Source organism: Chrysemys picta, chromosome 18 (genome assembly GCF_011386835.1).
Source record: "Chrysemys picta bellii isolate R12L10 chromosome 18, ASM1138683v2, whole genome shotgun sequence".
NCBI lineage: Eukaryota > Metazoa > Chordata > Testudines > Emydidae > Chrysemys > Chrysemys picta.
In genome coordinates this window covers 16,457,411-16,470,902 of record NC_088808.1, presented here as the reverse complement: position 1 = coordinate 16,470,902, position 13,492 = coordinate 16,457,411, and the positions used below count along the sequence as shown (strand labels likewise).

Sequence of the window (13,492 nt, the reverse complement as noted above, 5' to 3'; positions counted from 1 at the left end):
TGTAGTTATCTTGTAATGAACCAGAGACCCCGTGAACAGCCTGTTTACTACCTGGAATGAGTGTCATTAACTTTGTCAGGTGTTTTTTTCCTTCTAACTCTTTTCATATCCAGTTTGGGACCCACTTTCCTTTCTGTGGGTGCAGGGTAGTGTTTCACAAGTCTTTAAATGTAGTGTTGTTGTTGTTCAAGGTCACCTGCCCTTTCTCATTCCCTCTGCTAGTTTCCAGACCTTTCCATGGCTGTCCAAGGTCAATCCACGGTTACCTTTGAATGGCTCCAGTTGCTCCCACTTAGTTTGTGGGGGAGTTCCAAATGGTTCTCTGATTAATTCTCCTAGCTGCGCTCAACCCAGACCTTTAGACTTCTCCACATAAAGTTTGCTGGCATTTAGCTCTTCCACCGTGGTTTGTGCTGAATCTGAGTATGGTTCAAAGCGCTATTGTCACAAATACTTAGTTCCAGACAGGGAGTGGTAGTGTCAAACTGTCAGATGGCTCTGCTACATTGGTTGAGGAAACAAGGTTAAAAGAGAAATCCCAACCCACTTGCAGTTTAAAGTCCTGCTGTCTTCTAAATAAAAAAGCACAAAATGCATGTAGCACTGACTGTTTGTACTTAACTCTATGTCTTGCTCCTCATGCTTTCTTCATTCCAGTATTCAGACTGGTATGTCAACTGTTTTGTATCATTCTCGGAGAATAAACTCAGAACTGGTAGATAAGGTCCCATGTGAAGAAAAATCTAAGGGAAAAAGAGTTCAGGAGAGCTGGCAGTTTCTCAGGGAGACAATATTGAAGACATGACGACTATCTATCTCAATGTGAAAGGAAGTTAGGATGAATGGTATGGCTCCATCAGAAGCTCTTTAATAACCTGAACATCAAAAAGGAATCTTACAAAAAGTGGAAATGTTGACTAATTTCAAAGGAGGAAGTACAAAAGAATAGCACAAACATATAGGAACAAAATCAGAAAGGCTAAGGCACAAAATAAATTACATCTAGCAAGGGACATAAAAGGCAATAAGTAGTTCTTTAAATACATTAGGAGATGTAGATGAAGAAAAGTATACGTCCTCTACTTATCGGGGAAGGAGAGCTAATGATGATGACATTAGGAAAGCTGAGATGTTTAATGCCTATTTTGCATCAATCATCACTACAAAGGTAAATGGCAACCCGATACTCAACACAAGTAATATTAACATCAAGGAGGGAAGGAATGCTACCCAAAATAGGGAAAGAAAAGGTTAAAGAATATTTAGATAAGTAGGATATATTCACGTCATCAGGGCGTGATGAACTTCATCCTAGGACGCTTAAGGACCTAGCTGAAACAGTCTTGGAACTGTTAGCAGTTATCTTTAATAACTCCTGGAGGAGCGGTGAGGTCCCAGAAGACTAGAGAAAGGCAAACATAGTAGTTATCTTTGAAAAGAGTAACAAAGAGTGTCTGGGGAATTATAGTCCAGCCAGCCTAACTTGGATACCTGTCAAGATACTGGAACAAATTATTAAATAATCAATTTGTAAGCATCTAGAGATAATAGGGTTATAAGAAATGACCAACATGGATTTGTCAAAAGCAAATAATGCCAAACCAACCTAATTTCCTCCTTTGACAGGTTTCAGAAACTGTTCTTTGACAGGGTTACTCGCCTAGTGGACGGGGAGAAGCAGTAGATGTGATATATCTTGATTTTAGTAAGGCATTTGATATAGTCCCACATGAAATTCTCATAAGCAAACCAGCGAAATGTGGTCTATATGGAATTACTATAAGATGGGTGCACAACTGGTTGAAAGATTTATCAGTGGTTTGCTGTCAAACTGGGAGGACAAACCTAGTGGGGCCTTGTAGGGGTCAGTCATGGGTCTGGTGCTATTCAGTATATTCTTAGTGACTTGGATAATGGAGTGAAAGTATGCTTATAAAATCTGCAGCTTGACACCAAGCTGTGAGGGGTGCAAGGAATTTGGAGGGCAGGATTATAATACAAAATGACCGTGACAAATTGAAGAATTGGTCTGAATTCAACAAGATGAAATTCAGTAAAGACAAGTGCAAAGTACTTGACTTTGGAAGGAAAAATCAAACGCACAACTACAAAATGGGGAGTAATCGGCTAGGTGGTGGTAGTACTGCTGGGAAGCATCTGGGAGCATTAATGAATCAAAAATTGAATGAGAGTCAACAGTGTGATGCATCTGCAAAAAAGGGCTAATATCATTCTGGGGTGTATTAACAGGAGTGTTGTATGTAAGGCATAGCTGGTAACTATCCCATTCTGCGTGACCCCGGTGAGGCCTCAGCTGGAGTACTGTGTCCAATTCTGGTCTTTCTCCAATTTGTCCAAATCTTTCCTAAAATGGAGAGTCCAGAGGAGAGCAACTAAAATTATATAAGGTTTAGAAAAACTGACCTATGAGGAAAGGTTACAAAAACTGGGTGTGTTTAGCCTTGAGAAAAGGTGACTGAGAGGGGATCTGATAAGTCTTCAGATATGTTAAGGGCTGTTATAAAGAGGACAGTGATCAATTGTTGTCCATGTCTAGTGATGGTAGGACAAGAAGTAGTGGGCTTAATCTGCAGCAAGGGAAAGTAGGTTAGATATTAGGGAAAACTTTCTAACTACAAGGGTATTTACAGTGGAATAGGCTTGCAAAGGAGGCTGTGGAATCCCCGAGGTTTTTAAAAACAGGTTGGACAAGCTCCTGTCAGGTTGGTCTAGGTATACTTGGTCCTGCCACAGTGCAGAGGGCTGGCTTTGTTCATTTCTTGAGACCCCTTCCAGCCCTACATTGCTGCGATGCATGGGCGCAAATATAAATAAATGTTCATTTTTTGACAGTGTGGAATTTAATCCCTTGCAGCCTGGTTTGGTGTCCCACTTAGCTGCCAGCTCACACTGCTTACTCTAGAACTGTTTCTCCAGGCCCCTATGACCTCACTGACTTGCTTCTCCCTGCTGAATACTAAGGTTCTGCTTGTCACAAGACACACTTGCCCCCTCCCTCTATAACTTCCCCAGACATTAGAGTTCACATGGGACTGACAACAGAGCCTTTCACAGGAGATCTTCCCCACTGGTGTATGTCAGCCCTACCTTGGTGATTGCAGCATCTTTCATCCAGAGGTCTCAAAAGGATAAAGCATGAAGAGGCACAGTAAAATGAGCTGTGCTAAAGCAGTGAGTTTAACAATATATAAATGGTTTTGACATTGTTTTTCTTCCTCTTTATCTTGTTCAGCTCTTTTGCTAATCCCCAGGAAGTGAAGCTGGTGATGGAAATAATGAAATTGATTAAAGAAAAAAAGAATGATTTTGGTTTTCGTCACATAGGAATAATTACCCCTTACAGTGCACAGAAAAAGATGATTCAGCAAGAGCTGGACAGAGAGTTTGGAAGGGGCAGGTAAAAATACCCTACATGTTCTCACTGGGACTAAATCCTCTGGATGGACTCCTTTTGCTTTTCCTCTGTCAAATATTGCAGTAGGGTAGAAACTGTAATAGTTAAATTTTTTTGTGCTGAGAAAAAGTACTGACAATTGGCTGCAACTGGTTTAAGCTATTACAAGCATAGAGCAGCATTCAAAGCTTTTTCTCTTAATAGTGCTAGTGAGGTCCTTGTGTACCATTCTCTAGTTTGTATCTCTTTATGTGATCTGATTTATACAACCATTCAGAATAAAGTTGATTAAAGAGCACACTTCAAATGATTCCTGAACTACAGTGAACCTGAACAATATTCTGGTATAATCTTGGCGTCTGAAAAAGAAAGTGAATGTTTTCAGAAAGGAGGGTCATGCACTGTATCTTTTTTTTGTTAGAAATAGTTTAATTTAAAGCATGCATTATTTTAAGACGTTAAACTTTCATAAAAGTGGTTAGGTTATTGGGATAAGCACTTGGTTAAAATCCAAAGATGAAAATTTTAAACAGCTCAAAATTCCCCTCTCTCCTAGGGCGGGGGAAGTAGACACAGTTGACGGGTTCCAGGGTCGACAGAAAGACTGCATTATAGTGACGTGTGTAAGAGCGAACAGCACACAAGGGTCAATTGGGTATGTCTTGCCTTTTTAAAAAAAAAGGGGGGGGGGAGGGGCGGAATTGGTGACTTGAAGTCTGCACACACCTAGAGAGACTTTACTGACTTGTGCTCTCTGCAGAACGTCAGTAAGAGAACATCAGGGAGATAATATCTGTCTGGTGTTTTTCATCTCTGCCAGCCAAATTAAGCATCCTAATGGTCAGTTCACCCTCACCTCACCCCACCCCACTGATCTCCTAAAAGTGGTCTGGACAGGAGGTGCTATAGAAATACCTAACTCTTATGTAATTCTTTTCTTCAGTAGATTTCCAAGCACTTCGCAGTCTTTAATGTATTTCTTCTCCCAGCACCCCTGTGAGGTAGGGCAGTATTATCCTCATTGTAGAGCCGGAAACTGAAGCACAGTGAGGCTAAGTGATTTGTCCAGGGTCTCACACAGAGTCTGTAATGGAGCAGGGAAGTAAACCTGAGTCTCCCAGTGCAACGTATAATAATCTGCACTGAGCACAGATGAACTTGCATGCATCCTTTGGTTTTCCATTTTAATTGTCCGTTTAGTTTGAACAGAGATGATACCCGGGTAACTGATGGCTGTGTATCTTTCTTCATGCTATTAGCACTGCTGTGCAATCTCACAAATTATACTCTCATGACTGTATATTGCAACTTTTTGATGTGCTGATCTTTCTTTCTTTTTAAAAAAAAAATTATTCATGATTATGAATGAAAGTGACCTATTTATATAGCACTTCCAGTGCCAAAGTATTGCTAAATAGGGCAGTGGTTTATAAATATGATTCAGAAATAAGATAGATGGTTCCTTCATAGGTGAAATGGGCTTGTTCGCATGACTGATAAGGGCATAAAAAGACTCAATTCTAGGTCACTAGTTCAAATAATTCCAGATCAGTAATGACATAATGTCATTCCCAGCTGACAGCTGTTTGATCCAGTGAAAGGAGACTCCGTTCCAATCTTAATGCTTGTGTGTTTGCATCACAGAAATTGCCATCACAGTTGGCACTATTTTACTGGTAGTTGCAGCAGTAAAGACAATAAACTGTTAAAAGGACATTGGTACTGAACCATCTTGAGAGGCAGTGTGGTGTAGTTCAGTGATTCTCAGGGTGATCTGTGAGGAGCTGACTGCTCACATGAAGCTAATTCTTTGTTTCCACCTGCTAAATTGCATTAAGATGGATAAAAACATGTAAAATGCTCCCCTGATCATTTTCCCCATAGGCAGTTGCTAGTGGATGATCACATGGATGTTATGTGATCATGGAGATGGTCTGCACAGGCATGACTGGGAGGGCAGATGGTTCATTCTCCGTTGAAATGTGGGTCTAAACAATGAATAAATTTGAGAATCCCTAATCTAGATGATTGTTTGGGAATGGGAGCCAGGTGTAATTCTGGTGCTGTTATTGGCTGGCAAGTCACTTACCCTCTTTGCTTCAGTTTGCCCCTTTACAAAGGTTACTAGCTCACCCAGCTGTTGAGGCTTTATTTGTACATTGCTTTGGCAATAAGATGCTCTTTAAGTTCTAAGTGCTTGTCTACATGAACAGTTAGACCACTCTACCCCGCGCTAGCCTGCTACAGTCTAATTGTCCCTAGGGATGCCGCTGACATACATTAACAGTTCATTAGACCGCTTTGATCTAGCCCTCTTTGAAATGGGACTAGCTGAAAGCGCTCTAACAAACTGTTAACATGTATCAGCAAGGGTGTATGTAGACAGACCACGGCAGGCTGGTGTGGTGTAGATTCACACCCCAGCTTGCTGCAGGCTAATTGTTCATGTAGACAAGCACTAAGTATTAATCACTGCGGTCTCTTCAAACCACATTGGCAAGGTGTTACGGGAAATTTGCACCACTGCTGCCTGTGCTGTAGATTTATTTTGTATTGCGCAGAGGGGCTTTGATCTCTAGGGTAACCAGTCCAGTGGTGAATTCACTGAAAAGGTGACCTGCAAAGGGAGAAAAACGCTGTCGAAGAAGTGACACTGAAATGATATTTTAATTGGGAGAGAAGAGACCCATTTAGATTTTTTTTTACCTTAAAACTATCAGGAATATCAAGTTGTGCCTTCCCATTTTTTTTGCTGGAGAATTGCATGGTGTCTACATTAAGGAATTTTACCTCAGAAATTCCACTGGTGGGAGCCCTAAGATAGGTTGTTCTCTGGGTTGCAATGTTTTTACTATCGTGTGTGTGAAACTGCTGAAAAATAGGACTCATTAACATGTTGGTAACACCAGGTATTGCTGTGGTACCTGTTCAGCTAAATTGGTGTCAGCTGTGATGAGACTTCCTTTTGCAAAATTCTTTGTGTAGAGTAGGCTCTGGAGTTGGGAGCTTTTTCAGTCCTCATTGGAGGAGGAGGAGTGGGTGTGTGCTAGTCTTTAACAGAGAGCTTTTCTCCGCAAGGTTCATCAGGAGTTTGAATTAAGTAGGTGCTAACAAAAATTGAACTTTAAGCAATGAATAAAACCTATAATTCTGTTATCTGTATAGCCCTGGGGCAAAAACAGGGTAGACAAGATGTAATATTTCCAATGTGAAAACTTCTTTGTCAAGGAACAAAAATGTCAGGTCTCAAGAACCATGACACAGCAAGAACGGCACAAACTGTGTGTTTCTCCTTTGCGGGTCACCTTAAAAATAAATAAAATATTCAAGCACAGTGTTGAAATATTAAATAGAACGTTTTCACATTAATCATACCAAATATTATTAATCTATTTCAGTTCAAGTCAAAAGGAAGCTCAAAGTCTTGACAGGAGAAATAAGTTTGATCTCTTCCATCTGTGAGTCTGTGCAGGGAAGGGAAGTGGCAGAGGGAGTAGGGAAACTTTGGAGACTGTTTTAAGGTGAAAGGAGAAGTAGTGGCTACGAGTGGGACTGGAGATACCATTGAGAAGGGAAGGAGCAGCAGTAGAAGCTGAGGGAAGTGAGATTGTCTACAGGGGATTGAAGATGGCAAAGGGAGTCTGGGTAACAACCAAAGTGCCTTGTTCAGGGGAGGGCTGGCTGCTGTAGTGGGAACGAGGGATGGAGGAAAACCCACCTTCTTTGAAGTTAGCATTTGTTTGTATTTCAGCAATTGTCACTTCTTAAAAATAAGAACTAAAGTTCAGCTAAGAGTGTTGGAAGAACTAGTACAGCGACTTAATTTTGTTTCATTATTTAGGTTTCTGGCAAGTCTTCAGCGTCTGAATGTTACAATTACTCGAGCAAGGTACAGCCTCTTCATCCTTGGAAGACTGACAACGTTAATGGTAGGTATAATATTGTATTCCGGTGAATCTCTGCCTGTTCTCCCTGTTAGTTCAGGTCAGGAATGAGAAGTGAAAGCCATTCCCAACCCATCCTTGTGTGAAAGAGTCGTCTATGTTGGAATCAGGTTGTTCAGTTAAAGCGATCCAATGGTGTGAAAGCTGTTCTTGGGCAGAGTCAGTTGTCCTTGTCTAATACACTGCCACAGAAGGCTTTCTGAAAGGAGAGCTGTATCCATTGTTTCAAGCCAGGCAGGTGAGATGTTTTTCTCTAGAAAGGCTTGCAATAAAATGTAACAGTAAAAAATACTGAAAATATGAGGGGGTAGGTAAATCGTCTCCCCAGTGGCAGCCTGAACGAGAGCTGGCACTGGGAATCGCCACACCCTGAGGGTCAGAATCCTCTCCTTTCTTCCCCCCAAAAGCCGAACAATAAACCCAACGAAGCTGCCTTCCCCAATCCTAGTGACTGCTTCAGGTAGGGAGAAGACCAGAGGACCCACCAGCCCCAAATGCTCCCCCGATCTGCTCCCCATACCCTTTATAGCAGAACTGCACAATATCTCCTGACAGTGCCCTCCATGCCTGAGGAAGAGTTGGTTTTTCACTCTGTAGCATATGCTGAGAATGCAAATTAAGCATAAAAAGAGGCCAGTTCAGTTCCAGACACTGGCTTATTGATGTTGTCCTGTTCCCCCCTTTGCTTCCAGAATTTTAGATCCTAGGCATGGTGGGGTAAAGTAAAGAGGAAAAGGGGAAGATTTTAGCTTATTTCATTGGGATCAAGTGTACTGCACTTGACCAGTTTTGAGGTTACTAGTCATTGTAATAAGAATCAGGACTGCTGGGACAATTTAACTACTGTAGCTGGCATTTCTCATTCAGCAGAAACTCAGTAAATGTCCCTGTTCTCATGATATTGTTCTTGTATATAGTGCCTTGTTTCTAATAGGATCAATCTAATAAACCATTAGATTCTACTCATTTAGTAAGCTAAAATGTCTTTTTGAATTTGAAATTTTTAAAGGAACAGTTTCAGCTTTAAAAAAAATCACACTTTTGTCTGAATTTTTACTTACACATTTCAAGTAATGCCTAAGATAACCATCTATTAGTTCAGTTTGTTTACCTTTTGCACAAAATGCTATCAAATGCACAGTCAGTTTCCCTGGGACAGTCAGTTTTCCCTGCATGTGGGTCTTTTACACAGAAACAGCGGAGAAAAATATTTTTACAAAACAAGAAAATGTGGCTGGGTAACGACAGAAATTGGCAGGGTGAAATCTGGAGCAGATGTAGTAATTGAAACTGCTTAAATTCACCTTTTAAAAATTGCCTATATTTGAAGTTGATGTCCCTTAAACCAGTGGTGTGCAAATTTTTCGAATCGCGCCCCCCTCCTTTACCATTCAGAGAATTTGTCTTGCCCCTCCATTACTTGTAATCTAAAACTTTTTTTGTGCAGAAGTAAGGGTGGCAATGTGAAAAATGATATTTGTTAATATCACTTTCCACAGAACACTTAGCACCTCATTGCCAGCAGCAGCAGAAGTAAGGCTGGCAGTTGGGCGCTAGTAAGTCTGCTATGAAAAGTGATATTGAGAGTTTCTTTGAACCCCCACCTCTTCCCCAGTTTGCACACCACTGCCTTAATTTTTCGAAAAATATATTCTATTACTGTATCTCATGCAGCACTAGGGGGCAATCACACCATATTCTTGTGTTGTATTTGGACAAGGTCAGAGGACCGCTGTCCTGACAATCCTAGTTACAGGAGCTGTCATTTTAAATGAGTTTGTTCAATGATGGCTAAAAGTATCCTCTCTGTTATAGCAGTGGGATGCTTTATTGCTTTTTAATGAAACTTTTACTAAAAATCCTTTCATCCCAGAGCAAGTGTACATACAGTTCCTGCGACGGCTATAGGAAGTGAGGTTGCGTGGATTTAAAATGGGACCACATGCATCCTGAGATCCCTGTGTGTGCAGGTTTCTTTTTGCTAACTATTTTTCTTCTTTCAAGGAAAATAAAGACTGGAATAAGCTGATTCAGGATGCTCAGAGAAGAGGCGCTATCATCAAGACTTGTGACAAAAACTATAAAAAGGATACTGTTAAAATTCTGAAGCTCAAACCAGCATTACAGCGGCCACTCTCCTATCCTCCTACTGCTGCACTGTCAGAGAAAGCTACTCAAGTGCAGGCGTGTTTGGGCAGCGATGGGAAGAATAAGGTCACCAACAGAAAAAGCAGCGATGACTCTAGAAGACTCTCTGCCAGTGCTGGCCTGTCAGCACAAGGCAGTGGAGTAGTCCGACAGCCCGCAGAGTCTCAAGTTTTGGGTTCTAAAGGAGTCACTCTTCCCACAGCGGTGCAGCCTGCTGTTCGAGAGAGACCTCGGGATCCAAGACTGGCTAGGAGGACAGAAGCGACAGGGAAGGAGCAGGCCTCCAAGAATAGCAGTCCATCAGCCCTGAGCAATCCAGATGTGACATTGTCACGGGGACCTGATGCATCTTCAGCCCACTGGGGTCAGATCAGCACTGTGCCGCCTCCTGTCTCCAAGGCAGAAGATTTGAACAAGACCAACCAAACTGTAAGACAGCCAGACATGCCTTTCACTGCTTCCCATACAGCCAGGCAGGACCATGACTGGAGAGTTTCTGTCTCATCAAAAGAGGCAAGAACTGTCAGTAAAGAAGACCAGAAAGGTAATGAGTGGACCAAAGACAAGGACTATCGGACCCCTGCAAGCAGAAGAGCATCGGAACAACCCCCGGAGAACAAAGACTTGAGTGAGGCCAAGAAGAGGAAGGTCTCCTATTAGCTGAAATCTTTCTAGGATCAGCTGCAGCTGGCAGCCTTGCCCCCACTATATAAGCCCCTTCAAAACCTATCCCCCAGCCCTTAAAAATATGGACTATATTAAAAACAAAGTGTCTAGTTCACCTGGAACTCCTTCATATTGCTACTTTTCTACTAACAGATCCATTTTTTTCCATCCCATCACTGGCTGTTGGGTGAATTCATACCTGAGAAATGATATCCTTGGAGCTTTTGAACTGAAAAGTTGGGTAATTGCTCCATATGTAATGGCAGTAAGTTTGAACTATGATCCTAGGAAGTGAAGTGGTGTAAATGTTGAACAGATGTATATTTGTACAGCATACAAAATTATTTTAAGATTTAATTCAGCAAGCATATTGCTGCTTGTTTCCATACCCAAAACTAATTTCAGAGTGGAGCACGTTTTTTTATTAAAAAAAAAAAAAAAAACTGAAAGAAAACTTCACCAGAGATCTTTGGTAAGTCTAGTTTCTTTAATCGCAAATGGGACATTTTGAAAAGGCTGAGAGGATGGTAACAGGTCAGATCGTTTTTGATTCTTTCTGAAATTCCACTGGTGCCTCATGGAAGACAGTCGGGGGGGGGGGGAGAGGTGGAGGGGGGCCTGGAATGTTCAACAGAGAATTCTACATATGGGGTGTGTGTGTGTGTATGTATATATATTTTTTTATTTCTCTTCCCACCTTTTTCATAGGAACAAAATATCCTCGGTTCATGCAGATGTGCCTTGAGTCTTACTTTTGCTCCTTATTCTTCACTGCTGTCCTTAGCCATGTGATTGGGACGTCCGTTTATTATAGTTTCAGAGTCTATAACTGGCTCAAGGCTCTGAGCTCCCACTGAAGTCAGGAGTAGTTGAGGACAGTCAGATTGCGTGAGCCTGGTTAGGTCTATTGGCTCCAAGTGAGGAATAAGCAGCAGAAGTTTTTGAAATCTTAATCAAAGATCCAGTCAATGCTTGATGATGATACTTGGCTTGCTTGGTAACCGAGCACTTTGAGATCTGCAGAGATGAAAAGGGCTAGCTATGTAAGAGCTAAGTATGATTACTACTATTACTGGATTCTGTTTACTCTGTAGATGTAGAATATCTAACTGGTAAATGAATAAAACTGCAATAACTTTTTTTTTAAAGCCCTACTCATGTGCATGTTTTCATAACAAAATTGCAAGTGGAGTTGTTTCTAAATAGAATGTGTTCAGATTAAGGCATCAGTTGCTCTTTCAGGAATATGGTGAATGTCTAAGTGTATAAAGAAAGTGAATAACACCTGTTAGGCATGCTATCTGTTTTGCATAGAGACAATACTGAGCTCATACTTTGTGTATGTTTATTTAGCACTTTGACGATCTGTCATTGGCTAGAGCCAGAAGTAGTGTGGGCAAGCAAGGTGCAGATTTTTTCTGTGGACCTTTGGTGATAATGCAGCTCATTTTCAACTTGCAAATACCCCTACTATGGCTGTTCTAAGTTTGATCTGAGAAGAGATTACCATGGTACGCCGGATCACTTTGTGTTGTTGACAAATGACCTCTCAGGACTAGAACGAAGCCTCAAACGTGCTTTTATATGTGAGCTCTTGTGAGATAGAACCCAGCTTTCTTAAGATGCAAAATTAAGACCTAGCTCCATTAAATTAATGGGAGCCGGTTCTCAGCACATCTACTGAATGACTTATGCCCACCACTACACACGAGTATTTTGATTCCATTACCGTGCTGGTCTTTCCAATTTCACCACAACATAAGAAAATGAACTCCACAAGACTGCCATGGGCTAAACAATTGTGCCAGCGGTATTGTTTAGGTCTCCCTCCCGATACTTTCATTGCAGTGATTAATGTTGCCTTTTTCCTTTCATACTGACAAACAGCTGCGTGGTGGTGGTGTCACAGCAAAATATAGAGATGACATAACTGCTGTAAGAATAATAGGACAGTAGCCTACATGGTAAACTGTAAATTGTACTGCTATGAATTCACCTATCCAAGCTTGAGATAGATGTGCTTTACTAGTGACAGCTGAGTGATAGGTATTTTGAAGGCTATATCTCCTGTATCTGCATGGCACAGCTCATGACCTGCTGTTCTCTATTACAGTGATGGTAAAGAGAATAAATGGGCTAAATTCTGCCCTTAGATAAGCACATGAAATGAAGCCAATAACAGATGTTGGCACACAATTTGAGAGCAGAATTTAACCCCAAAGCTTTGTTTAATGGTGTGTACTACATTAATTGCCAGTGTACCTTAAACTGTCATGAAAGTTGTTCAGAGTAGTGTATGATCTAACATGCGTTTTCAGGGAGTAGAGCTGTTGGAATGAGCCACTTGTTGTCATACATTAGTGATCTCTGCATAACTCTTAGCTGAGATTCATTCCCTGTGTGTATCTATATCTAGGCTAAATCGGAACACTTTGAAATACTGTCTCCCTTATAACCCTATTGTATCGGTGCAGAATGGGTTAAAAAGGCAGGGTTACTCAGCAAACCTCTGTAGTTCCTATAGCTACGGAAACCATGCAGTGTATATTCATGTAAAAAAACTGAAGACACAGTCAGTCTGAATCAGGGAATGCTGTTCTGACAATTAACTGGAAACCTGTTTGTCATGCAAATCTTAGAATTCTTCCAGTCTCCTGTTTGTCAAATCCAGAACGTAAGTGCTATCCTGAAAAGGACACTTGTCAGGTGCTGGAAGGAATTTTATTCTGATGTCTTACGTTGCCTTTGTGGCATTACATCACCCATGCTTTGTATATTTTATATCTCCTGTCTCTATATAGGGAGAAGTGATGAGCTGTGCCGTTTTCGCTATATAGGGATAAGTGGCTTGTGCGTGCCTATCTGTACCCAATAAATCCTGTATTACATGCACTATTGCTTAGTGGAGTTGTATAACTTCTCAATAAACTGTTTGATTGAGAGACTACAGTACCATTTCAGTTTACTCCCTCAGCTGATACAAGGTTTTATTGCCTTTACTTGCTTTGTATCTGTCGCTGTTTTGTCCATCATTTCTCTGCACCGGCTCATTCCTGCCACATCAGTTTGTTAATGCTATATTTTGTTTTTGAATAAAAAAATGTTTGGGTTGAGTTTGCTCTTTATGTTAAGCATTTTTCTCTTTATGCATAGCCCAGAATTGGTTGCTTTGATTAAAAATGAGAGTTCATGTGGAGTAGATTAATCGCTTTTAATTGGTATTTTTCTTCCAGCTAGATACATAACACTTAGTGTAACCAGCAGGCAAAGTGTGATCCCAGGCACTTTCTTCACTTAGAGAGTTTAGACTAAATGTATT

The 13,492-nt window shown here is 41.1% G+C and overlaps 1 protein-coding gene across 9 annotated transcripts in view; it reads left to right on the top strand.

Moving 5' to 3' along the window:
- The window catches only part of SETX (senataxin), a 49,434-nt gene extending 36,148 nt beyond the window's left edge, over nt 1-13,286 (top strand). For 4 of the 9 annotated variants that reach the window (XR_010593603.1, XR_010593602.1, XM_005293293.4 and 1 more), the window contains 4 exons: nt 3,254-3,418; nt 3,972-4,070; nt 7,257-7,344; nt 9,364-13,286. Coding sequence is in view for 4 of the 9 variants with exons in the window: in XM_005293293.4 (XP_005293350.2) it covers nt 3,254-3,418; nt 3,972-4,070; nt 7,257-7,344; nt 9,364-10,167 (1,156 nt within the window). In the remaining 5 variants the exon portion in view is untranslated. Of the gene's footprint in view, nt 1-3,253; nt 3,419-3,971; nt 4,071-7,256; nt 7,345-9,363 lie in introns of those variants that run through there. The other 5 variants (XM_065572251.1, XM_065572250.1, XR_010593601.1 and 2 more) reach the window with 4 other exon arrangements.
- The last annotated feature ends 206 nt before the right edge of the window (nt 13,287-13,492 follow it).